The following is a 26,528-nucleotide window of genomic DNA, read 5'->3' on the forward strand; positions in this document are numbered from 1 at the left end:
ATCCCATAAAGTCATGTGAAAGGACCAGCATGCCAATTCCTTTGATGACACGTTTGATGAACTTCGATATGAAGACTATCACAAAAACCTAAATAAGTCACTGGCTACTCTTCCACCAACATCCAGTGTCATAGAGGGATATATACAAAGAACATTCCTTGCTGTTCGTGAAGCTGTTACTCTTTTGGATCAGAGAGTTTCCCTTGAGCCTACTGACTATGGCTGGGAAGAATCTGATGGAGTACTTGTACCATCAAAACACCTAAAACCACTTCCAGATGTCCTACTAACTGTTTGCGGCTGTAAGCACTGTAAAACCAAACGGTGTAAATGTAGAAAGGCAAACCTCAATTGTTGTGTATTTTGCAAATGTTCTACTTCATGTGATAATACATAAAAGACATTGAAAAGTTCAAGTTGAGAACAACTTCTCTGTAGAGATAGCAATACAAATATATCTGTGCATAAATAATTCAATTGAAAATTGTTAAATCAAAATATTGTTGAGTTCTTAAGCACCGGTTTGGTTAAACCATCACATTGCTGAACTGGCGGCGGTCATATTGGAAATTGCATAATGCGAGAGTCAAATCATTTATGCATTCCCTTTGTCCTGCGGCTTAAAAAGGTAAAATATCACTTTATCAGTCCTTTTCATACAATAAAATGTTGAAATTTTGGTGATTTGAGTGCTGGAAACAGCCTTTTTCCAAAATGGCTGCCATCCTGAAAATATCCCATCGGGCAAATGTCTAACCAAAATAATTGACATTTTATGTTCATAGATTGCAAAAACTATTTGAAAATCCTTGCACATCAACTTTTTTGCGACACTTTAGGCTGGATCCAGGACTACAATGCGCTCGAATAATCACGGGTTGGTGAACTATTTTCCACATTTATTCACCTGTATGATTCTACAGCCTGAGAATCCTCAAAGCATTCATTTATCCTTGACCGTCAACACAATAACCCCCGCAACCCTCCATCATCATCACCATCATCTCCATCATCTCCATGAATTTGTCTTTTCGTTGCCATCATCATCATCATCGCGATCACATTATTTGATCAAGTTTATCATCTTTATTATTAAAGGTAAGTTTCAGGATCTTAATAACTCAAGAAAATAAACTTTCTTTTATGCTCTTAGTACCAGAAAATAATACTACATTTTATGTTCTTAATAACTCATTCATGAAAATAAATAGCACAAAAGCAATGCACAAACATGTTAATTAAGGGTACAGTTTGAACAAATTAAAAAGTTGAAGACCCAAACTCTATTTTCCCCATTACCCCCTAAGTTTACAGATTTGCGGTTCATGGAGATTTTCAAAAATGTAACCCCCACAAACGGAAAAGCCCTCCTGTATATACTTAAACACTGCACAGGGTATCCTGTTCTATGAACCCTCTGAGTTAATAAGTGCCTGAAAAACAAAGGAGAATCATTTTGGAGTTTAAAGGTAGCTTACAAGGTCATGCACAGTGCTTTCAGCATTTCCTTCATTAAAAGCAGAGTTTTACCAATGCTGGCTCCGTTATCTGGGTGTTCCAAGGAGGAAATGATCACAAAACCGAAGCCTTCTTCATCATTTCGTGTAATGGAGATGTCATAATGTTTCATCCCTGCCGCACTCCCACACAATGTCTGTGGCAAAGGGGGTGACCGCTCTGCTCCAGATGATTCTGGGTATGCATCTTGTTCACTGTAACTTGCCCACTCCATTGTGTTTTCTGAGTAGGCGATGAAGAAAAACGAAAAAAAAGAAGTTAAGTGAGATTTAACAACATTCAACATGAACCATCACATGCTAAGTTGTTTTAATATGCTATCGGTTTAAACAAAGAAAAAACAAGTCCCGGTACATTCAAAGTACACTGCCCCCATGCCGAATAAATAAATAAATAAATAAATCCTCCAGCGTGCGACATTGCCGCCATACAGCACGTGGAGATGGAATTGGGAGGGAGCGGTGTACAATAATTGATTGATTAATTGAATTGCACAATTGAAATAAATAAATAATAACTGTGAAATAATTAATTTCTTAATCAATTGTCAAATAGCATACCAAAACCACCACTGTTTCATCCGAATCTGTAACTTTTTGAAAATTAAGTAGTTCATCAAAAATAATTGATTAATCAATAAATAAAGAATACCCTCTATAGCCAAATCACTTGATCACCGTCGTGTCCAAATATCAGTTTTCTAACTCAAAAGGTTCCTGAGATATTGCCCAGATGAGAAAAAAAGAAATAAGGAATTAATAAATCCAAAATAATGAAGTAATTAATCAATTAATCGATTCATCAAAAAATTTAAAATACTCTTTTGACAAAGCACATCTTCACTTTTGTCCCCCAAATTTCAGCTTCCAAGCTCAAAGGATGGCTGAGATATCGCCCGAACGAACAAGAAAACAAACAAAAACACAAACGGAGTAAAAACTGAGTAGTCCCTTCCTTCGGCGCCTGGCGATGACGTCACGCATCACCTGGATATGGCAGTGGGAAGAAGCGGTGGACAAAAAATTTTGAAACAATCCTGTACTACAAAGTTGGTGAAGCATATCAGTCTGAGCAAAAATTCAGATTTGCAGTTAGTGAACAAGATGTTATTGCCACAGTAAAATAGTCACACAACACCATGTGGATGTGCACAAAGCACAAAGCCCTGTTTGAATGGATGATTTTTGTCAAGCCACCAACACAAACATACCCTTAGTTGCAAAAAATAAGCTGTTAATTCCAATATACTTCTGACGTGGGATAAAAACCATATTTGTGAACATTACTTCTGAGAAAAGCAATCAACTTTTTGTTCTTAACTCACACTAGCAGGGTAACCGTTACTGACGGGCTCGTCGACATCTCACCTCAAATGAGTGTGTATTGGTAGAAAAGGGAATTCAGTGTAAATATTCAGTATGCAGATATCACAGAAGGTGGAGTTCGTAACCTTGGCAACCTCGTTCCATTCCACCAGCGAAGATTTCCAATCCACGCTTGTTGTACCTCTGAAGTACTACTTGGAAGTGAGGGTGATATTATGAAAGCTTGGCTGGGAAACTAATTTAGGCATGTTTTGGGCCTACCGCCTGATGGAAGATCACCAAAGTTTTTACCATGCCAACTGACCACCTACAGGCACCTATCCCTCTCCACATCGCTTCTTCAGTCCCCAACCTGCCCCCTCTCTCTATACTCCCCATAGCTTTGCTCTTGGCAATTTCCATTCAATATTTCTCAGAATATTTAATTCTGGTTTCCCATTCGATGATCCATAGATCAGTTGTTTGAGTTTCAATTTGGGATATCAGTTTCAACTCGTCATCACAACTTGTGATGCAACGCAAATGGTGCACGAAAAACGTCGTTAAAACGATTTTTGGGGGAATCTTTTTTGATTTTTCTAAAAGATGTAGAGGGGTCTAAAGTGGTTTAAAAGGTCATAAAGGGGTCTAAAGTGTTTAAAGGGTGTAAGGGTCTTAAATGGATCTAAATGTCTAAAGGGGTCTAAGGGCAAAAGAGCAAGAGTGGTCTGAGGTGTCCAAATAGTCTGAAATTGTCCAAAGGGTCTTAAAAGGTCTATAGGTCTGAAAAGTGTCGAAAGGGTCGAAGACAGTCGATACGTCTCAAAAGGGTCTAAATGGGTATTAAAGGGTCACAGGGGTGTAAAGGGTCTAAAGGGGTCTCCAGGCCATACAGGGTGTAAAGGAGTGAAGCTGTCATGAAGAAATTACCTCATGTTAGCAAATAAATTAACTCTGGAGTGCAACACGGCAATAATGGGCCAAATTACCTCCTCATGACTGTTTAAACAACCTATTTAGGTGCCAGATGGTTAAAAATCTGAACATAGAACGTCTCGTTGTGAATTAACTTTAGGAGCTCAAAGCAGTGAAGTCACAAACAAAGAAACATTTTGGTTATATATATATATATATATATATATATATATATATATATATATATATATATATATATATATATATATATATATATATATATATATATATATATATATATATATATATATATAGATATATATAGAGAGAGAGAGATGGCCACCGTATTTTCCTGTTGCAGCCTCTTCTTCCTCTTCTCAGGGAGGTGGTTTCACTTTTTTTTTTTCTTCCATCGACCAGCTTACAGTGAAATCTCTCCGCAAAGCCATGGCTAATAGAGAAGTGCTCAATCAGAACCTCATTCAAGGTTACAGGAAAGCTCACCCAAAAACGTCCAAAAAGTGCTTTTACAGCTCGTTTTAATGTGTAAACGAAAAAGGTCATTTCATAACAGCTCTGGAAACACCCCCCCCCCAAACCCCCTGTAAGTGAAACTCAATAACGTTTGGACACATACCCACCCCCACCTCCACCAAACCCCAACCCCGATGTGTTCGGTAGTCATTTGTGAATGGCCCCTCATATAAGATATCGTTAGAGGTCAGAGATATTTATAATATTGTAAGAAATGAAATATATATTTCACCAGTGATTGAATATTTCTGTGATAGTGACCAGAAACCATTTGAAAATAAAATAAATTAATGGTTGCCAATGTTACCAACTCCACCCAATATATTTTGTCACTGAATTTTGACACTGAATTCCCATTTCTTCCAATCATACACACTCCAAGAAATTGCTCATTTGAGGTGAGACATCTACGATGAAATTAATCAACCATCTACGATCAATTTGCAATCAAATCACGATGATAACTTGGTTCTTTTAAACTATACGATGCATGTATATTTGAGACGTATTTGGTGAAATTTGGTGAAATTAGCTAAGATGGTAACCTTTTTTTCTACAAATTCTTTTCACCCTTGAGAGTTACCTGTTTGTATGAGCATAAAATTACCTATAAATCGATGTGTGGATTGTATTTGTACTATGTTCGGTTTTTGAATGATTCACACATTTAAGAGGTCACGTGACTCCACCTTTGCCGATTTTACTGATCATGGCAAGGTCTTAATTGACAGTTATTTTTCACATTTGATACTATATTTGATGATCGGAGGTTACCACCTCACCAAATATATCGGCATCTGGGTTGAAATCCATAAGAAAATGGGCTTTTTATGAAGCATTGTATATAGGGGAGAGTGGGGCAAGATGGTCCCTTTTTTGGTTTTGTCGGTTTTGCTGTCAGATGATTTGCCAGCCAAACACCATTCAATTGCCATTCGTTAGTCCATCTATCGCTCCAAGTTACTGCCCAATTTCGAGAATATTAGAGATCATTGAATGTCTATAAAAGGCAATTCAAAATTTGTGGTCGAAATGCTCAACTTGCCCCACCCCTGGGGCAAGTCGATCCTCACTTTGGGGAAAGATGATCATTGTCCTAAGGAAACATGAGGACAGTCTAAATAAGCGATGTGTTCGAATTTTAATGAACAGAAAATAATTCTTCATTTATATATATCCATCTGGGATACCAACATAATATTTCCAAAAAATTGTCCCATACACAACCGGATACGAACGTCCATTTTCATGTCATTTATCTTTGTGTTCCAGTCTTAATGTCTAAATTCGCAACTCCCACTGACTGAGATCAATTTTGAATACCAGTTGCTTTGATTTTCTCTGGCTTCCCTTTAAAAATTCGGGTGGAGGTAGTTTTTTTAATGCTGTCCTCCTTGGAAAAAGTCCCACAATCTGTCTCGTCCACGATGAACGTCGGTCGATCGAAGTTCATATGAGAAGGTACTTTGCGGAGAAAGACTCCCTCATATCAATCATCGTCGATTGCCTCTACACGTGCTATGTACAGAATTGATCGTGCTTTTTTCCCATCTATTTTTGTAATTAAAGTCTCCTTCAATAATATCATTATTGTCATCTGATCACCTGATCAACTTGCCCAACAACCAAGTGATCATCCTGCCCCACCGCCGCCATTTTTACAAAATCGTCTGGCATTCATAAATTACAGCAATGAGCTTGGCAAAACATACATGCAATATGGGCATATAAGCTATGCATATACCTATATACAGATACCATTCCTACTACACTTATTCATAGAGATAATACGTACTCACTGATGATTCGAAAATTTTCTTTTTCAGGAGGAAAATGATGTTTTTCTGATGAAACGAATGCAGCGTTTTTTTCTCGTCATGTGCCTTCCACAGTGGAATTGTAGTTAATCGATCTATCGTTGAGTGGCGCCACTGTCCAATGCGAGCTTTATTGGAGTCGTGAGAGGGGGGGTGATCATCATGTCCCAGGGATCATCTTGCCCCACTCTCCCCTTCGCATATATCCTTGCTGAGATGGTGGCAGGTGGCAGCTCGGGTGTTTATAATTTATGAATTGTGAGAAAAAGACTGTTTAAAACCCCTATCTAGGTGTACCATGGTAAACAATGTGATCCTATGAAGTTTCGTGTCGATTAACCTGAGGAGCTCAGAGGAGTAGACAAACATAAACATAAACAAACAAACAAACATTTCGCTTTTATATATGTAGCTTTACAAACTTTACAACTTTATTTGACTATCTAAGTCAATGCCATAAGGCTGTGACATTCTCTCACCCTCAAGTGGAAGTCCCCTATTTTGGAGACTTCAATGTCCACGACAGCGCCTGAAGAAAGTCTACACCTCCTTTCAAATTTTTCACCTTTTGTTGCCTTATAGCCTGGAATTAAATTGCATTAAACCAGACTTTTTCCACCTTTATTTACACAAGGTAACCCACAACGTCCATGTGAAAAACAAATTCAACAAATTTCAGTAGATTAATAAAAAATACAAAACTAGAATATCTTGGTTGGATAAGTGTCCACCCCCCTGAGTTAATACTTGGTGGAAGCACCTTTGACAGCGATTACAGCTGTGGGTTTTTTGGGATAGATCTCTAACAACTTTGCACATCTTGATTGAGTAATATTTGCCCATTCTTCTGCACAAAACTGTTCAATCTCAGTCAAGTTGCGTGGGGAGTGTTGATGGACAGCAATCTTCAAGTCATTCCACAGATATTCGATTAGATTAAGGTCAGGCCTCTGACTGGGTCACTCAAGGACATTCATCTTTTTGTTCCTTTGCAATGCCAGTGTTCCTTTAGCTGTGTGCTTCGGGTCGATATCATGCTGAAAGGTGAACTTCCGTCCCGATTTCAGCTTTCTTGCAGAGGGCAGCAGGTTTTCCTCTCAGATTTCTCTATGTCTTGCTCCATCCATTTTCCCTTCTATCTTGACAAGTGCCCCAGTCCCGACTGATGAGAAACATCCCATAACATGATGCTGCCACCACCATGCCACACAGTCGGGATGGTGTTCTTTGGGTGATATGCTGTGTTGGGTTTGTGGCAAACGTAACGGTTTGCATTTAGGCCAAAAAGTTCCATCTTGGTTTCGTCAGACAACAAAACTTTTTGCCACATGGCTTCAGAATTTCCAGAGTGGTGTTTTGCATCCCTCAAATGGGACTCAAGGTGGACTTTTTTCAGTAATAGCTTCCTTATTGCCACCCTACCATACAGGCCAGACTTGTGGAGTACTTGGGATATTGTCACATGCAAACAGTGATCAGTCTTTGTCATAAAGACCTGTGGCTCTTTCAAAGTTGCTATTGGCCTCTTGGTGACCTCTGTGATCAGTCTCATCCTTGCTTGGTCATCCAGTTTGGAGCGACGGCCTGATCTCGGCAATGTCTTGGTGGTACCATACGCCTTCCACTTCTTAATGATTGTCTTGACTGTGCTGCAAGGGATATTCAAGGCCTTTGAAATATTTTATACCCATCCCCTTATCAGTGCCTTTCCACAACTATATCCTAGAGGTCTTTGAAAGCTCCTTGGTGCTCATGGTTGAGTCTTTGCTGTGACATGCACTACCCAGCAAAGGAAACCTACAGAAACAGTTGATTTTATTCTGATTATTTCAGAATCACGACAATTTAATACAGATGGAGGCCAATTAACTCGGTGTGTGATTTTGAAGGTGATTGGTTACACCTGAGCTAATTTACAATTGCTATTATAAAGGGGGGTGGACACTTATCCAACCAAGATATTCTAGTTTTGTATATTTAATTAATTTTTTGAAATTTGTAGAATTTGTTTTTCACTTGGAAGTTGTGGGTTACGATGTGTAAATAAAGGTGGAAAAAGTCTGATTTAATGCAATTTCATTCCAGGCTATAAGACATTATCGGGAGGGGCATGGGATTGATGAGGGGTGCATCAAGTGGCGTTGGAATGTTAGAGTCATCCAATGTGGAATTAGAAGAGAAAAAGAGTTGTTTGTCAGTCGGAGATAGTTATAGTATCGTCGGAACAGAAAAGTGAAGGAATGCTCGAGCGACAGAAGTTGTTTGAGATGTTTTTGGGTGGAGACCTTTGAGTGAAAGACAACAAAAGGTGAAAATTTTGAAAGGGGCTGTAGACTTTCTATAGGTACTATACATCACAGGGAGTGGTTGAAATTTCCCCACACAAATGGTTGAGGAAGGGGTGGGGGAGGGTTTTGAAGCTCTCATGTTTTCCATTCTTAATGATTTGGAGCAAGTTATCAATCACCTTACCCATATTCCAGATCGTCACGACCACTCTCGCAATACTCTGGACCGGTTTTTCACCTCCAATCCGTTGCGATATAGCTACACAATTTCACCCCCGATTGGTTCCTCTGACCACATTCTTGTAAATGTCTCTTTACTTACCACTCATCCTCCTCTGACTGCTCTCTCTAAATGCCAGTATTGGCACTTTAATAGCACTAACTGGACTGGTTTATAGAGATTCTATTGTGGCGTTCCTTTGGAAGATTATTGCCTCCACTCGGGCAATATCTCTGTCTCTGCAGAGCATATTGCTGAAGTTTTTGGTGCAGCAATGGAGGCTTATATCCCCTTCTCTTTTTCGACTATCTCTTCTTAAAATTCGTGGTTCAACCATTCCTGCTCTATGGGCAATTGTATAAGGGACATGCCATAACAGACCTGGAAAAAAAATCTTCTTCCTCCGATTCACATTCAGCCTTCACTTCCACTCAAAATCATGACAAATATGTTATTCGTAAGGCGAAGCATTCCTTTATCCAAAGAAAGTGCGACAAGCTTTCTTATTCTTTCACTCAAAGGTCTCCACCCAAAAACATCTCAAACAACTTCTGTCGCTCGAGCATTCCTTCACTTTTCTGTTCCGACAATACTATAACTATCTCCGACTGACAAAGCAACTCTTTTCTCTTCTAATTCCACATTGGATGACTAACATTCCAACACCACTTGATGCACCCTCATCAATCCCATGCCCCTCCCGATAATGTCTTTCATAAAGTCAAAAAAGTACTTCTCTCTCTGGACACAAGCAAGGTGTATGGACTAGATGGCATTCCTCCTCGTATGTTGAAGGGATGTGCTTTGGAACTTGAACCTCTGTTGCTTGTTTATTTCGCTTCTGTTGAAAAACCAAAAGATTTCCTCTTTCCTGGAAACATGCCATACTATATAGTCTATTTGAAAGAAGGGTGATAATTCAAACCCTCCAACTACTATCCAATTGCTCCGATTTCTACTATTTACGAAGTCTTTGAACATCTCCATTCTCATTTCTTCAAGTATCTTGAATCTCCCAGTCTTCGCTCTGACCAACAGTATGGCTTTCACAAGACAAGATCTACTGGTGATATCCTTTCCTATATTATTAATAGCTGGTCTTCTTCTCTGAGAGACTTTAGGGAATGCTTCATTGTAGCTCTTGATATCTTGAAAGCTTTTGACAGTGTGGTATTGGAGTCTGATCTCAAAGCTCCCCTCTTTCACCTCTCTTTCACCTCTCTCACAAAGCAAACTTTCTCTCGGGCCATTCTAGCTCCATAACTGTTGATGGTTCAACCTCTCTCCCACCTTCCCAAAAACAGCGGTGTCCCTCAGGGTTCTGTCCTGTCTCTTAAACTCTACCTGCTTTTTATCAATGATCTTCTTTCTTCTACAAATAACCAAATGCATTTTATGCTGACCATTTAACATAACATCCCTCTACATTTTAAAGTTTCCAAAACTCAAATTCTTCCTATTTTTCTGTCTAAAACTCTTCTCAACTTTCCCATGTCCTTTGAAAGCTCCACAATTTTTGCCACTCAATACAGTAAATATATTTGTTATTACTGAAACATCAAATCTATGCTGGAAACCTCACATTGTACAAATAGCTAAGTCTGTCTGTAAGAACCAGGGAGTACTGTTCAGATGTCGAAGATTCTCTCATCTGAACAGTTGCTCTGATGATATAAGAATTGGTTCGTCCTTGTATGGAGTACTGCACTCACATCTTGGGAGGTTCTAGCTCCACATGCTTATTGACAGAGTACAATCCAAAGCAATCTGACTTACCAACTCTCCCAATCTGACCTCAAATCTCAACTTGCTTGAATTATGCCGTAATGTTGGCTCTCTTTCACTTTTCTATAGATATTACTTCAGCTTCTGCTCCTGAGAAGTGGCGACTTGTTCACCTCCACCATTAGCTCAACCATGAAGTACTTGGCAAGCCACCACGTTCAGTGTGACCACTCCTCATTTTCATAAATGCCAAGGTGAGCCAATGAAAAAAGCCAAGAATTCACAAGGTTTCAGAAAAGCGATGATAATAGAAAACCAAGATGCCAAGGTGAACAACGAATAGCCAAGATCTTGTGAAAAAGCCAAGGAGTGGTCGCACTGACCATGTTACATGATTATCGTGTGGCCATTGGCAACTCTAGGGTGGGCCGTTATGATGTTTGTTTTGTTTCTTTCCCTTCTCCACTAAGCTCTGGAATTTTCCCTTGTCATGTCCTATCTAACAGTTATAACTTTCCCCTTTTCAAAAGGCAGGTTCTCTAGCTCCTCAAAAACTTTTAGATTTTTTTTCCTTCTTTTCACTTATTCATTTCTTAAGTGCTTTTTCTTTCATTTAAGGTCTGGCCTCGATGAGGACTACACAGTCCGTGACTGGAGACTTTAACATAAAAAAAGCAATTACCCGACATCCATAATTGAGATTTTACTACATTACGGATGCATTTTGGTTTGTTCATTCATTTTTGGTTTAGTTTGTTCATACGATACTCCCGACAACATGCACACACGCGCACACGCACACGGCTCAAAAAAGAGCATAAAGACAGGGGATAATGAAAGAACATATGAAATAGAGGAAAATGGAAAACAGTGAAAGGACAACAAAATATTCACCAGAACTCAAGGAGAGGAACTGCACAAGAAGGACGATAACAGGGTCTCAGCAAGTGTAGCAAAGCTCAGTAGTGGAAATGGGAGAAATTATGAGGTGATGGTGGACAGCAGACTTTAAATCCTGGCAGCAAAAAAAGCTTGAGATAACCGACTCAGAGAGACATTTCCACAGGTGAGAAAAGAGGGATATGAGAGAATGGAGGTGAGTGTCAAGTGTAGACTTTGGCGGTGTAACAAAGAAAGGGTTGCAGCGAGGAATGATAATGAGCTGTCAGAAATCAGACTCCTTCATCAAGATGATTTCAACCATTCTAGCCAACCACTTGCATGGTTCAACCATAAGGGAAGCTCATCGTGAAGTGGAAGACTATAGATAACACAAACTGATGACTGACACGGAGAGGATCAACCTGGCAGAGAACCCTGAGAGTTATACAGACAACTATTTAATTCACACCAAACTTCCATAATGTGACTAAAGAGTTTGGAGTCAAGTTTTGCATTACATGGAATAGCACAGAAAAGCAGATGCCCCCAAGTCTTTCGTCAGTGCCGTGAATGCATGGATTCAATGCAAACACCCTGGGGCCTTAAAATGAAGAAATATGTTTTCTGGAGTGATAAATCCAAGTGCACATTGTTCAAGCAGGTTCTGTGAGATATGTTGGAATATCCGTTACAAGCTCAACAATGCAAGCACAAAATTTCAAAAAACTAGCACATGTAGTATGTCAGGGCCAAAATCCCACCTCAAACCGACAAGAAAACTGGAGGCAAACATTATAGCAAGGATTACGACACAAAAATAACTTTAAAAATGTAAAACGGCGACAGACGAATGCTTATTGTGCATTGTAAAGAACAAAGTGCGTCACATGATTTTTAGTAGGATGGTGTATGAAAGAATAGCGGTGCATTCAGTATCAATAGCAAAGGTATTTGAACACAGCAAGACAGCTGCACGACAGTCTCTATCAGATATGAAAGAATGCAAATTAATTTTTCAGATGACATTCACAAACCCAGACCCTGACAATTCTGTTCCTTACGGAATGTGGGACTCTCTGTGATGTAACGCAGCCTAAGACGTGCACGTCCCGTTCTCGCTGCTCTCTGCATCAAGGACACGGCACGAGCATGCGGAATTCCAACGGTCGGCACCCCATCAATAGCCAGAAGCTCATCACCTGGGTGCAATCGGCCATCACGCTCTGCAGCACCTCCAGGCACAAGAGCCCCAACACGAATCTAAAATGGATGCGTGAAAGCTTTAAGACTGGCAATCAGAGGAGACCAGGAAAGCAATGTGTACTTTATTTTAATTTTCCTATGGAGTTCAGAGTAGCAATGAAATAAGTGCATCACAAAGTTGTACTGTCGAACAAGCATAAGTTATAATCAATCACATATTACAAGAAAATAAGAAATAGATCAAGAAAACCCGACTCAACAAATAGCACACAAAAAAAAATCTACTTTTTAATCTCTTTATTGAGCAAAGTGATCCAACGTTCAACTTCCTTGTTGGAAAAAGTATGTGAACCTCTCAGTTAATCAGCTCAAATGAGGAGGTAATTACAGTCAGGTGTTTCAATCAATGGGATGACAATCTGGAGTGAGTATGGGTGGCCCTGCCCGACATGAAAAACTTTAACTTTGATCATCGCCATCAGAGCCTGGTCTTCACGCAGTTTGTGCAAGTGTGTAATGCCCCGATCAAAAGAGATTTCTGAGAACCTCGGAAAAATAGTTGTCGATGCTCATTGGTCCGTTACATTGGAAAGGGTTACAAAACCGTTTATAAACATGTTGGGCTCCACCTATCCACTGTCAGGCAGATAGTGTACAAATGGAGAAAATTTAACACCATTTTACTCTTTCCACGAGCGGTCATCCAACGAAAATCACTCCAAGAGCAAGGCACACAATAATCCAGGAGGTCACAAAGAATCCAAGGCTAATGTCTAAGGATCTGAAAGGCCTCTCTTGCATTGGCTACTGTCAGTGTTCACGAGTCCACCATCAGGAAACCACTGAACAAGAATGGTGTGCATGGGAGGATATCCGTTACAAGTTTGGCAAAAGCCAAACACTGCATTCCAACATAAGAACCGCATCCCACCCGTGAAGCATGGTGGTGGGAGCATCATGGTTTGGGGCTGCTTTGCTGTCACAAGACCCAGACGGCTTGCCATCATTGATGGAACCATTAATTCTGAATTGTACCAGAAAATTATCCAGGAGAATGTTAGGGCATCCGTCTGTGAGCTGAAGCTTATCAGAAAGTGGCTCATGCAGCAAGACAATGATCCTACGCACCCAAGTAAACCAACAACTAAATGGCTGAAGCAGAAGAGATTTTGTGTTTCAGAATGGCCAAGTCAAAGTCCAGACCTTAACCCAATTGAAATGTTGTGGCAGAACCTGAAGCGAGCAGTTCAGGCAAGAAAGCCCACAATGTTGTGGCAGAACCTGAAGCGAGCAGTTCAGGCAAGAAAGCCCACAAATATCTCTGAGTTGAAGCAGTTCTGGAAGGAGGAATGGGGCCAAATTTCTCCAAGCCGATGTGCAGGACTGACCAAGAGTTGCAGGAAACGTTTGGTTGACGTTATCGCTACTCAACGGGGTGCCACCAGTTACTGAATATAAAAGTTCACATACTTTTTCCAGCAAAGAAATTGAAAGTTGGATCATTTTTCTCAATAAATGTATGAAAAAGTAGATTTTTTTAATGCTATTTGTTTAGTCAGGTTCTCTTTATCTATTATTATGACTTAGATGAAGATCTGATCACATTGAAGGCCAATTTATGCAGAAATAGAGAATATTCGAAAGGGTTTACAAATTTTTTTCTCACCACTACATATCATCCACACACAATCCATACATTGCTTGTCAAAAAATTTAGAAACCCCCTCTGTTGTGGTGGTGTGTTGAAGTCTCTCGTTTGAATGAACATCTCTCCTGAAGAAGGGCAATCAACCTTGTATTCAACCTACTCCAGAACCAAGCCAAACAGAATTGATGGAGTAGTTGTAAATAAATTAAGAAGGTGTAAAAATAATTTAAGATATGGTTAACTGGAGGGTTCATAGAACACCTTACCCCACACAGTCTTGAGAAACAGGAAATGGGAACATTCTTTTAAACTCTTGCTTTGCAATTGCGAGCATAATCTATATGTCCTACGAGCCACAAATTTTGTCTGAATCTCGATATTCCCCAACGTTGAGTGTGTGTTCGATAAATTTGATTGGCGGAGATGGTGTAAAATGGCATAATATTTTGTCCAAGTACTGTACTGCTAAATTGGAGGTTTTTGGAAGTGGCAAGAGAGCGATTTGTGTTATACAGTGTTCAAGTATATACTTCGATTGAAATGAAAAGAGAGTTTTAAAGGTTAAGAAAAAACTCTTTTTTTAGAAGCTTTAAAAACCTTTTACACCACCTTATTTAACATATTAAATTAGTTGTTTGTGCCGATTGTCTGTGTCCTTTATGACGTCAAAAAAACAGCTTTGTTTCCTGTTTGGAATTACTTCCAATTTTGTTTGATTTCCAGGCAGACAGACAAAATCAATTACCTTACTCTTCTGTATTGCATGCACACTCGGGATGAGTTTCCGTACAATTTGCCAAATTCAGAACCAAAGTACTGCTAAACTGCTGGTGGCCTGATTCATGTTCCGATTTGTGTTCTGCATGTTCAAAATATATAATTCAATTGAAATTAAGTAGTTGCTCGATCATAGATTGATGTCTGAAGACAGACAGACAGACGGAGAGACAGAGCGAACCAATTGCTTAACCCCATTTTTCGCTTTGCGTGCGGGATAGTTATGCCAAAAACGTTTGGTGATGACGTGCAATGCAGTGAGAGAAGAAATAGGAAACCAAACAGTCATATTATTTATATAGATCGCAAAAAAAATCAATCAAAGACTCAGACCCGGATTAAAGAACTTTAGAATAAACATACTCATATCCTTTACTCACATCGTTTACACACATCTGGCTATTTTATTATCTAATAATGTGGTCATCAAAATTATCATACACTATTGTGCAGAAAATATGCAACACGTATTATTATACCGGATAATCATATCATACTGACTGGTTCTCCTGCAGGTTCTCCGCCAACAAGTCGAAATCCAAATCCAGGCTCTTCAGGGTGGAGACAGATATCAACCTCTTGAATGGTGGCTGCTCCTAATTTGGGAGGATGGGAACAACAGGGTACTGATAACTTCATAGATATGCCAGGGGATGGCTGAAAAATTTGCTCGCAGAAATAACCGAATGAGTCAGTTTGTTCTGTTAGGAGCCTTCTGCGTCAAAATAACTCTATATCTGAAAAAAAAAATCTGAGTTAAGAAGGAACTCTTAGAACACACCCGATTGCTCATCCAGGGATGGAGGGAAGCCGAGGAGTGAGGCTGAGATGTCCTCTTTGCCAGGGCGTTGAATTGAAGGTTTATGCAAAATGGCACTGGTACGTGTGCTCACTCGTGGTCGTGCTACAACAAGGTGCAAGGGTTCACCCTGTGGCCACTCTCTAAACGTTCGAATGATGTCGGAGTGAGCCCATCCATGCACACTTCGACCTGCAGCCTCCACAAGCACGTCACCTTCACAAAGGCTTTCCCAACTTGACCCTGCCATAGGGGACTGTGGACCACGTGCTATATGGCGAATTCTTTCTCCACTTGGACTGTCCGTGAGAGTGAACCCAAAGTCTCCTGAACCTAAAAGGGGAGATAAAAGAGTAAAACTACAATCATTAAGTCTAAGGGGCCATATATTTGTTTTGTGGCCTTTGTCCATAGCTCAATGGAATATTGCTCTCCGCTATGGGCTGGTGCCCCAGCATCACATCTGTCTCTCCTGGATTTGGTGGAATATGTAATTCAAAATTATTGGAATCTCCCGTTACGAGACCAAAGCACAGGTTCTGTTTCTCTCAAAACGCAGGCTGGTCGGTTGTCTCTCTGTTTTCTCCCATCTATTCTCCAATATTGCTACCTGATCTGTTTTCTCAGTCCTGATCAACTGCAGGATGCATGCATGCATGCATCCTTCCAGTCAGCCCGTTCTGGTTAACCTCCCAAAATCCAGGGTGACGACACACCAAAGCTCTTTTATTCTTCACTTCCCCTGTCTTTTGAACCATCTTCTGGAGGCTGTTCTGTCTCACTCCTCCCTTCAGGGTTTCAAGCAAGCAGTGCACCACCTCATCTTGTCATCCACAATTCCGACACATTCATTGTCTTTATTACCACCACTAACCTTTCCTAACCCAGCCATTTTATTTGCTAGTTTCAATGTTTCCTCCCCCTCCTCCCCTCCTCCCTCAATAATTATTGGTTTGACACATTTAATGTTTTTTTTGAGTTTTTTTTTTTTTTTTCAACACAGCAGTTGATTGCACATGATAGTGCTCAAGATCACTCACCAATTCACGGCCATTTTTTTTAACTCATGGCGCAATTTAAACACAACTACGTGAAAGACATAGTTCACTAAATTGTGCAGACAGCCTCCTGTGAATTTCAGTGAGCTCGGTGTGACGTTCTCCATCGAAAGGAACCTGATGATGCACCTTTGTTGCACAACACAAGGAACTGTTGTTGGCCATCATGGTTTTATACAGAATGCTTTGACCATGAGCATTCATGTCACTTCCTCTATTACTTGCTAGGATAGACAACATCATTGCACAAAGGAGCCAGTGGCTTGGGATCCTAGGGTCCTGAGTTCAAGCGCCGTCGGCCGCTGAATTAATACACCAGGGGGTTGACTCAGCCTGTCATCCTTCCAAAGTCGGCGAAATGAGTACCAGTTCGTGTGTGTACTGGTAGAGGGGCACTGCATCAGCGACACTGTCGTACTTCAAGAAATGATAGCTACCCCGGCAGCTAAGCTGCCATACGACCACCACCATTGCACAAAATTTCAGCATTGAACAATTATTTTGACATGCTCTATAATAAAGTCACAATAGTCTTGAACTAAGCTTGGTGACGGCTTAGTGGTTAGGGTGGCTGGCTTGGTCTTTAGGTCCTGAGTTCGAGCCCTGTTGGCTGCTGAATTAACACCAGGTGGGGTTGACTCAGTCTGTCATGCCTCTGAGGTTGGTGAAATGAGTACCAGTGTACTGGAAGAGGGGCACTGCAGCACAGCCATGCTCCCAGTAATGATGCAACCAGCAGCCACATGCTGCATATGAAATGAATGATTAATTTCAGGTGGTCTTTGGCCATGATGTAATTTTTTGTTGTTGCTGAACTTAGGTTTTTTCAAATAAGTACAGTGGTTTATTGTGTTTCCAGCAATGTAACAAAATGTAACATAAAAGTACCTGATGTCTGGATAAGCTAGTTTTTGTAAAAAACACAAACCACTTGCTATATAACCGAGTGTGGATCGGCTCGCTACGCTCGCCTCACCACACGTCGCAACAGTGAGACAAAAACTGCCATGTTATCTTGATTTACACCAAGCAGAATTGAAACATTTATTTTGCAAATTAATTTGTAATATTCAGGATGTTACATTTTTATAAAGGAATTGAAGTTGAAGATTTAAGTAAAAAAAAAAAAAAATTGTCAAAAAAAAAAAAGAAAACATTTTTTTCAAAAAAAATACCTTGAGGACACAAAAATACCTAAGGGAGGGTTAGGTGCATCCCAGAAGTTTGTTACGATTTCACAGCGGTTTGAGGGAGTAGTTCAGTGACAACACAGGACAGACACTGCACAGATATTCCATGCCATTGGGACCATACTCTGTACAGAGCATCGGTGCTGCCGAAGCAGTCTCCTGGGCTATTGGGCACAATCATGGATGGGTCGCCACTCTGACACAGGACACTCAAATGGCTCAATCATCCCAGCAAGCTGGTACTCATCTTGCCGACCTCAGAAGGATGACAGGCTGAGTCAACCCCACCTGGTATCAATTCAACGGCTGAGCAGGATTTGAACTCAGGACCCTAGTATCCCAATATATACATATATACACTTTGTCAATATTGTTTGTACAACTTATTTTTTAAAGTATACATGTAGTTCATTTTTTATTACCTCCGCCACCGAAGGAGGTTATATTTTCACCCCTTTCTGTCTGTTTGTCTGCTTGTCTGTGTGCAGGATATCTCTAAAAGTTGTGGACGGATCCACATGAAATGTTGTGGACAGGTTCGGTGTGTGACAACGACAAACTGATTAGATTTTGGTGAAGATCCGGATCTGGATCCGACTACTAGAATTTTTAAAGTGATTCTTCACCATTGAGAGATAGGGCCAAAAACGATATATAGGGTGTCCCCAAAAAATATACAACTTTTAAAATGCTTCGTTTGATCCTAAAAAAGCAGTAATTTTGTCACTAATGCTTCATTTCTTGTTGCAGAGACCCTGAAGTTTATTTTGATACCAATGAAGTGCCAGAAAAATGCCAAGACTGACCGTACAACAACGGACGAAAATTGTTGAACTTTGGCATCAGACGAAAAGTGTCATATAGGTGCAACGTCTTTACTCGAGACATTTCGGTATCCACTTGCACCATTCACCAAACTTTCAGACAATAAAGTGCACCATCGCAAAGTTTACCAATGTGGGAACCATCTGTGACCTTCACAAGGGTCACGGTGGTCAGAAGAGGAGAGGTCGTAGTGAAGAAAATGTGGAAATGGTGAGAAAGGCGGTTGTTCATTGTCCAAAAAAATCCATTCGACGACTTTCTGCCGAGACAAACATTCATAAGAGCACCGTTCAGAGGATCCTTCGCCAAGACATTCATGGCTTTCCATACGAAATTCAAACGGAAACGGTGCTTACTGATCAACAGAAACGCAAACGACTAGACTTTGCAAATTGGTTCCCAGGAAAGTTGGAGGAAGATGCAGACTTCCTCAAAAAACTTTACATGACGGACGAATACCATGCTCACTTGTCCGGGGAGGTAAACAAGCAAAACTTTCGGTACTGGGGAACTGAAAATCCTGGTAATGCATCAACTGAACTGGTGCCTAGATCTGTTCTCAAAGTCACCATGGGGGTGGAGGTTGGTTGGTATGGGATAATTGGTCCATACATTTTTGAAGATGACCAGGGACGCACTTGCACGGTAAACCAGAGGAACTATCGTGAAATTATTCAGGAATTATATCTGCCTGAACTACGTACTCAGGCCTGTAGGAGAAACAACCTGATCCAGATGAGAACCCAGTGGTTCCAGCAGGATGGGGCACCGCCCCATACAGCCAGGTAAACAAGGCGTTTTCTCAACCAACATTTTGAGGGCCGCTTTATCCCCTCTACGAAGACGTTGAGTGGCCACCGTATTCCCCTGACCTTACTCCTCCAGACTTCTTCTTGTGGGGGTATCTCAAGGACAGGATCTATGGAAAACCTAGGCCTCAAACTCTTGATCAGCTGAAGGAAAACATCCACCGAGAAATCCAGAACATTCCTCAGGAAACGTTTCCCAAAGTGATGGAGAACATGACAACGCGTTTGCAGGCAGTGATCGGACAACGTGGAGCCTACTTCGAACATGTGGTCTAAAAGAAAACGACGATTCTATACCAAAATTTAAATTTTGGTGGCAATTTTGACATTGGTACAATAAACTTCAACCTTTCAGCTTTCTATCCAGCCATATATCTTGAAAAAATATACATGTTATGACCATCCTCCTTGCAGATGAAAAGTTGTATATTTTTTTGGGACACCCTGTAGAGCACGATATCTCAAAAAGTTGTGGACGGATTCAGACGAAACTTGGTGGATGTGTTGGTTGTGTGGCAAGGAAGAATTGTTTCAATTTTGGTGAAGATCCGAATCCGGATCTGGATACGAGAATTATTTATTTTTAAAGTGATTCTTCAAAATTGAGAGATAGGGCAAAAAATATCTCGAATGACATTTTAAAAATGTATTGGGCCCGCTATGTTCTCGTGGATGAGGCATTGCATGGTGGAGGTATGTGCTCTGTTGAATGCCCTTCTAGCTTCATAATGGAATTCCCAAGGTCAAATACACCATAAAATAATAACCACGATAATAGTCTGCTCTAATGTCTACCTTACACAGGTGTTTGCCAGAATAAAACAATGGTGTGAGTAACCTGCATTAAGCTCTTCTTAAGAAAACTTTTTAAGAAAACGTAAATCGGGAACCTACCTTTCACAACAGAGACTTCCACCAGCTGATGGTCAGAGCTGAGGACAGAGTCCTGCAACTCATCATCCTCTGTGAAGGTGTTGGGTCTCGTGTCAAGCGATGGGCTGAAAGTTGGCCTTGAAGGGTGAGCTTCACGATCTGGAGACCTTTCATAAACTCTTGGGCTGTGCTCACTGGAAATCGAAATGTTATTATAATTGGGATCATATAATTGAGAAGTTGAGTCATATGCTGGTCCAGGTCTAATGCTCATGTTGCATCTCTCATCATGTGGTTGATAATTTGGGTCCTGGGTAAGGATGCCATGCTGAGAACTAGAGTCATAGGTTGAGTCAAAAGGATACAAAGGGGAGTCATATCCAAAGAGATCAGGAACAGATTTGGCAACTCTGGAGCTGGGGTCATGAGTCATTGAGTCAATGGGTAACGGATAACCACGACACAGATCAATGCGAACAGTGGCACCAATTGGTGCTGTTCGTAGAAGGTCCACCACATCTGACTGGGTTCTGCCCAGTACACACTCCCCATCCACATGTGTGATTACATCTCCTAGGGATGGTGGAACATGGAAGAAAATGGAGGCAAAAGCTTAATTGCATCAGGAGGAGGTTTGAATAGTTTCCATTTATTGATCAATTGAGTGTGATATCACCAGTGAGTGTTGGGTTATGGAAATCAAAATAATTTTTCAAAAGAACCTCATACAATGTATAGCATAAAAGAGTATACAGATATTGCCAAAAGACGCATCATAAAGCTTATTTATGTTGATCGATGAAGGCACAAAGCCTTTCTTTTGTAACACCATATCATGTATTTTCACCTTATGGTGAGATGCGTGTTTATTTTTAAACCGTACCATCGCACCAAAGTGCATGTGGAATTTTTTTACACGTTTTTCATGCCTTTGCGTAAAGGTACATGCTCAACTTTGTAATAATGTTTAACTTTTTTTTTTAACCTTAAAAAAAATTTTTTTTTTTTTAAATGTGCCTCTCATTTTAAAAACTTGTGTCCAAGAATTAATATTTTAAATGATGGCTTAAACACTGTTACCTTAAAAAAATTTTTAAATGTGCCTCATTTTAAAAACTTGTGTCCAAGAATTAATATTTTAAATGATGGCTTAAACACTGTTACCTTAAAAAAAATTTTTTAAAGGTGCCTCTCATTTTAAAAACTTGTGTCCAAGAATGAAGATTTTAAATGATGGCTTAAACACCGTTACCTTAACAAAAAAACTGTTTTTGTGAGATCAAGGCTCATGGAAGAGCTTTGAGGGTGACAGAGGGGTGACAATGGCACATTGAACGAGCAGAGGGTCTACAAGAGAGGATGAAGAAATAGGGAAGGAACAAACACACAGGTGTAAACACACCGCATACAGAGAGAACAAGAGGTTGTTAATTATTGAGATTTACCTCATATGTATATAACTCGCAGGGGCAACACCAGGTCCTTCCTCTCACACCCACCCATTTCCCTCCCTCCATTAGTTACCAAGTGTAGTTGCTTGTGTTTCGTTTGAAGTTTCTTGTAGAGCGCTTGCCAAGTGGCTTTGGCATTCAAGCAAGCAATGCATTGAAAACCGTTGATAAGGAACGACTGGCTTGGCAAGCGCTAGCTAACTGCTTGGTAACTGAACACACTACTGGACATCTCAACAGGATACAGCACATACAAAATGCAGATAAAAGGACATTTTTTAAAAACTATTAATCATCAAATATTAATCACGACTATTTTCATTATGAAAATGTACCTTGTTCATTTTTAAAACTAGTGCGTGCACGTAGGTGCGTGCGAGTAGTCCAAGAACGATATCAAACCTTGAAAAGACACATACTCAGGTCCCCAACGTCAATTGTAACGTCATATCAAACGAAGAAGAATTGTGACGTCAATCGTGCAAAAATAAAACAATAAATAAATAAATAAAAGAAGAAGAATTGTGATGTCAATAGTGATGTCATAGCACCGTGTCCTGTCATTGGTTGGCAAATAAATGGCCGTAACTTGGGAACCGCTTGTCCGATTAATATCAAACCTTGAAAAGGCACATCCTCAGGTCCCCAGCAATATTCCTGGCAAGTTTCAATCAGATCGGACCAGTGGTTGTCCAGAAACAGCGGTCGCAGACACACATACAGAAAGACAGACACACAGACAGACAGACAGACAGACAGACAGACAGAGACAGACAGAGACAGACAGAGACAGACAGAGACAGACAGAGACAGACAGACAGACAGACAGACAGACAGACAGACAGACAGACAGACAGACAGACAGACAGACAGACAGACAGACAGACAGAGACAGACAGACAGACAGACAGACAGACAGACAGACAGACAGACAGACAGACAGACACACACACAGAGATTGCGGGAATTACAAGTCTGAAGACGACGATGGTTCACCAGCGGTATTTGACGATGTAGATTGTTTCAGAAGTCAAGGATGAGACAATGTGATAATGTTTGACCAAGTTATAAAAATGATCAACATGATGTGGTACAAGTGACAGGTTATTAGCTGCAAAATGTCGAAAACCCGGTTTCGTTCAACAACTTTCAAAATTTGACCTTTGCATAACCTTTAAAGGTCCCACAACAATGTTGTGGACATTAAAATAAGGAAACAGGATACGTGCTATAGCTTAATGGAGTTAGTTCGTCGAAGAAGGTTGAAAACCTGGTTCGATTCCCACAACTTTGAAAATTTGACCTTTGTGAACTTTAAAGGTCAAAGGTCAAGGGTCAAGGATTATGACCTTTGGTGCAAAACTTCCTCTGGAACATTCCAGGAACAATATAACATCATATAGGCTATATGGCATTTCGCACTCCTCGGATTATCCATACGTTGATAAAATCAGCGTAAAAACAAAGTTGAAGGGGGCGCCACGGGAAAGGTGTTCGAAATAGAGCAAAATGGTTTTAAGACTTTAGGTGGGGAATGACCTCAAGATTATGCATAAAAAATATTGTCATCCTAGCTCTCAAAGTTTGGGCGGTCATGATTTTTATGTCAAAATTCGCAATTTTCTAAGTTTGTGACGAATATGAAAGATCGAGCTCCGTGGGGCTATGCAGGTGCCATTGGGCTAACCAAATACCGAACCCCCTGTCAGATTCGACAAACCCCCTCAGAGAAGATGCAAATTGAAATCGGCTACCCCCGAAAAACACGTTTTTTGGGTGTGGCTCCGCCTATAATGGGCGCACCACGCCCATTCTCAGGAAAACACAACTAGATCATGATATAAACCTCCCACCAAAATTTTATCAGGATTGGATCAAAACCCACAGAGTTATGCTCAGGACAGACAGACAGACAGACAGACAGACAAAGACAGACAACAATAACGAATATAGTGGTCACATTTTTTCGTGAAAATATTTTTTCGTGAACCAATAGATAGATGTACATAAACTCAGAGGTGATGTTGAGTGTACGAAAGTGGACGTGTACATTTCATACAACTTTAATGTGTGTTAATGTTTATTTACTTCACATAACATGTGTATTACATGTCCATCAGTTTGTTTATAAGCTTTGAAAAGTCAGGCGAAAAACCAAAAGTTTTTTCTTTCCTGAAAGACCACGATTTTCTTTCCTCTGCATTATGAAAACGTACCTTGATCGAGTCGTGTATATTAGACCGCTGCTACGATCACTGCGAACAAAACATGCATTACCCCGTTTGACTTGGCATTAAAATGTACCTTTGTTTCCTCAAAACGGTACCTTTATTTAATGATCGAAGACAAGTTGTTCAGTCTTCAAACATACATCAGAGGCTGTTGAACAATCTCGGCTATGCGCAGCAAAAATATATGGCGGCGATTTCTGGGCGGCTGGAGGGAAAGGTGCAGCCTTGCTGGCTAATGGGTGGTGCTTGTGATGCTGGGGAGAGAGGGGAAGGTGTGGCATGCAGAATGGGCAGGTCTTATGACACACCCACAACGCACCCACCCACCCACAGGCACAAACTCAGCTTTATATATTGGTTAGCAGGGTATGCTTACACATTGTAAGCAATAACGAACGGTGTTTCCCCATTGTCTCGGGTCGCTCACGTGCATTTGTTATTTTATTTATTTATATTTTCATTTACGGACACTTTTTGACAGTTCTGTGATTTTCCCCAGGGTATCGGCTTCGATGTCTGTTAGCATGCCAAATTACTGTGCTTCTCAATTGCCTCTGGTTGCTCACCTGCATTTATTTATTTATTTTCATTTATTTATATTTGCATTTACGAATGCTTTCTGATGGTTCTTTGATTTTTCCCGGCATATCGGCTTCGATGTCCATCGGCACGTTTAAATTTCAGCTTTCTACGTCACCCGAAAGGTACCGATCTTTAATATCAGTAAATGAGTGAGTGAGTGAGTGAGTGAGTTCAAGATGAAATGGTACATCAAGGTACTACTACTACTACTCAGCGGATGCATCTGAGATAGAGTTCACAATGCCGCACCATGAGTCTTTGTCCATCATCAAAAGGTACAACGAAGCAATGCCACCAGGCCTTTTAAACAATTGGGTTTGTTGATTCATAGACAAAGAAAATTAAAAACCTTTCTGTTCAAAACATGTAAAAGATTGTTTGCTTTTGTTGGTCCTCCACTCTTCGTTGTGGACAGAGAATAGCATCTCAATTATAAGCAGCAAAAGCAAATCGAAGAGAAAGAATGTGATCGAGGAATATATGAATATCCCCCTATGCACGTTCGGCTGTTATTAGAAAACAGTATTAATGGTAACTTACGCTATCCTACTAAAATTAAGTCACGTGACAGATATTTCATTTATAATGCATAACAAGCCTGAGTGTACATCCATTTAATATCTTGTGGGACTTTCACGTACCCACACCATTACTATAACATCTGCTGGTGGGATTCTCTGTTGTTCCACACATACTGCATCCCTTAGCTCTTATTTTGTGGTCATTGTTGACGAGCTTGCTACAGGCATACCAAAACATCCCACAGACCATGTCATTAGATACTTTGAGTGTCTACTTGGGCTTGTCGATTTCTACATTTTGTGATTTGAGGATATCCAGCCGCTTCATGGCATGCATTGACCACTGATGAAGTTATCCATGGGTGCAGCTGCTTTTCCATGGTATTCTTTGGAACACAGGGCATGAGTAAGCTTACTGGTGCTTGCATGGCATCCTAATAACTCCCCATTTTTTTTGGTCATATCATGTATTGTAGTTCTGCCTCTCTCTCCCCCCCAAACGTATATTCCAAGGAACAATCCATTGTGGAGTTCTCTTTGATCTTGATGCGATTTTTCATGATCATATAAATTACAGGTGATGGTTCAAGTTACATGTTGCCCTCCACTTCACAATAACTTTAATTCATTCATTCATTCGTTCATTTATTCACACCAGCCTATTTTCAGTCCAGTGCAAGACAAAGGCCTCCCTCAACTACCTTTTGGAATTTTGGGTAGGAAGTTCGGGTAGGAATTTTGAAATTGACTTGAGTGTGCCAGCAATGACTCACTTATCCAGATCATGTGCGACACCATGGGATATTTAATCTCCACCAACTAATGCTCGCAGGTGGAACACCCGGCTGAACATTTATCCCAAGGATGGTGCACTTCATGATGCAACGCCCTGCACGCGAAGCACCAAATCAACCGTTTATAGTTGAGCTATGAATCAAACTCAGGCTCAACAGATCAACGCTAAGTGTGCAACCTCTGTGCCATCCTGTCAGACCATAATGGCATTAGTAACTCTTAATTTGGGTGTGACTGTGGTCAACATCGTTTAAATCATGCTGATGGATCATCATTCTTCACTTGAACTGCGTCTACTTCTTTCTCTGGGACAGGATCATCTTCAACTGAGCAATGAGACTATCCCATGACTATGTATAAAATCTGTTGATGATACTCACGTTAAAGCAAATAAGATGCATGCGTGGGCAATTCTTACAAATTGAAATGGGTGTCCCATGGTTTTTGACGAGACGGTGTACCCCATGGAAGTTATCATCAATAATGTTTGCGAACATTTCTGTTGCTTGGAAGTATAAGTGCTGACGATGAAGGATATCATTGTAATGTCATGGGTGTAAGAA

The 26,528-nt window shown here is 40.4% G+C and overlaps 1 protein-coding gene across 1 annotated transcript in view; it reads right to left on the reverse strand.

Moving 5' to 3' along the window:
* LOC147018963 (membrane-associated guanylate kinase, WW and PDZ domain-containing protein 2-like) overlaps positions 1 to 26,528 on the reverse strand; it is a 97,968-nt gene that overhangs the window by 26,596 nt on the left and 44,844 nt on the right. Inside the window, exons 9-13 of the mRNA XM_085899084.1 lie at positions 20,407 to 20,958; positions 15,613 to 15,963; positions 15,333 to 15,427; positions 12,265 to 12,463; positions 1,531 to 1,740 (exon numbers count right to left, since the gene is read on the reverse strand). Of these exons, the coding sequence (XP_085755210.1) occupies positions 1,531 to 1,740; positions 12,265 to 12,463; positions 15,333 to 15,427; positions 15,613 to 15,963; positions 20,407 to 20,958 (1,407 nt within the window). The remainder of the gene's footprint in view (positions 1 to 1,530; positions 1,741 to 12,264; positions 12,464 to 15,332; positions 15,428 to 15,612; positions 15,964 to 20,406; positions 20,959 to 26,528) is intronic.

This window comes from Eptatretus burgeri, chromosome 10 (genome assembly GCF_056783735.1).
Source record: "Eptatretus burgeri isolate ZD-2024b chromosome 10, Ebu_testis_v1, whole genome shotgun sequence".
Lineage (NCBI taxonomy): Eukaryota > Metazoa > Chordata > Myxini > Myxiniformes > Myxinidae > Eptatretus > Eptatretus burgeri.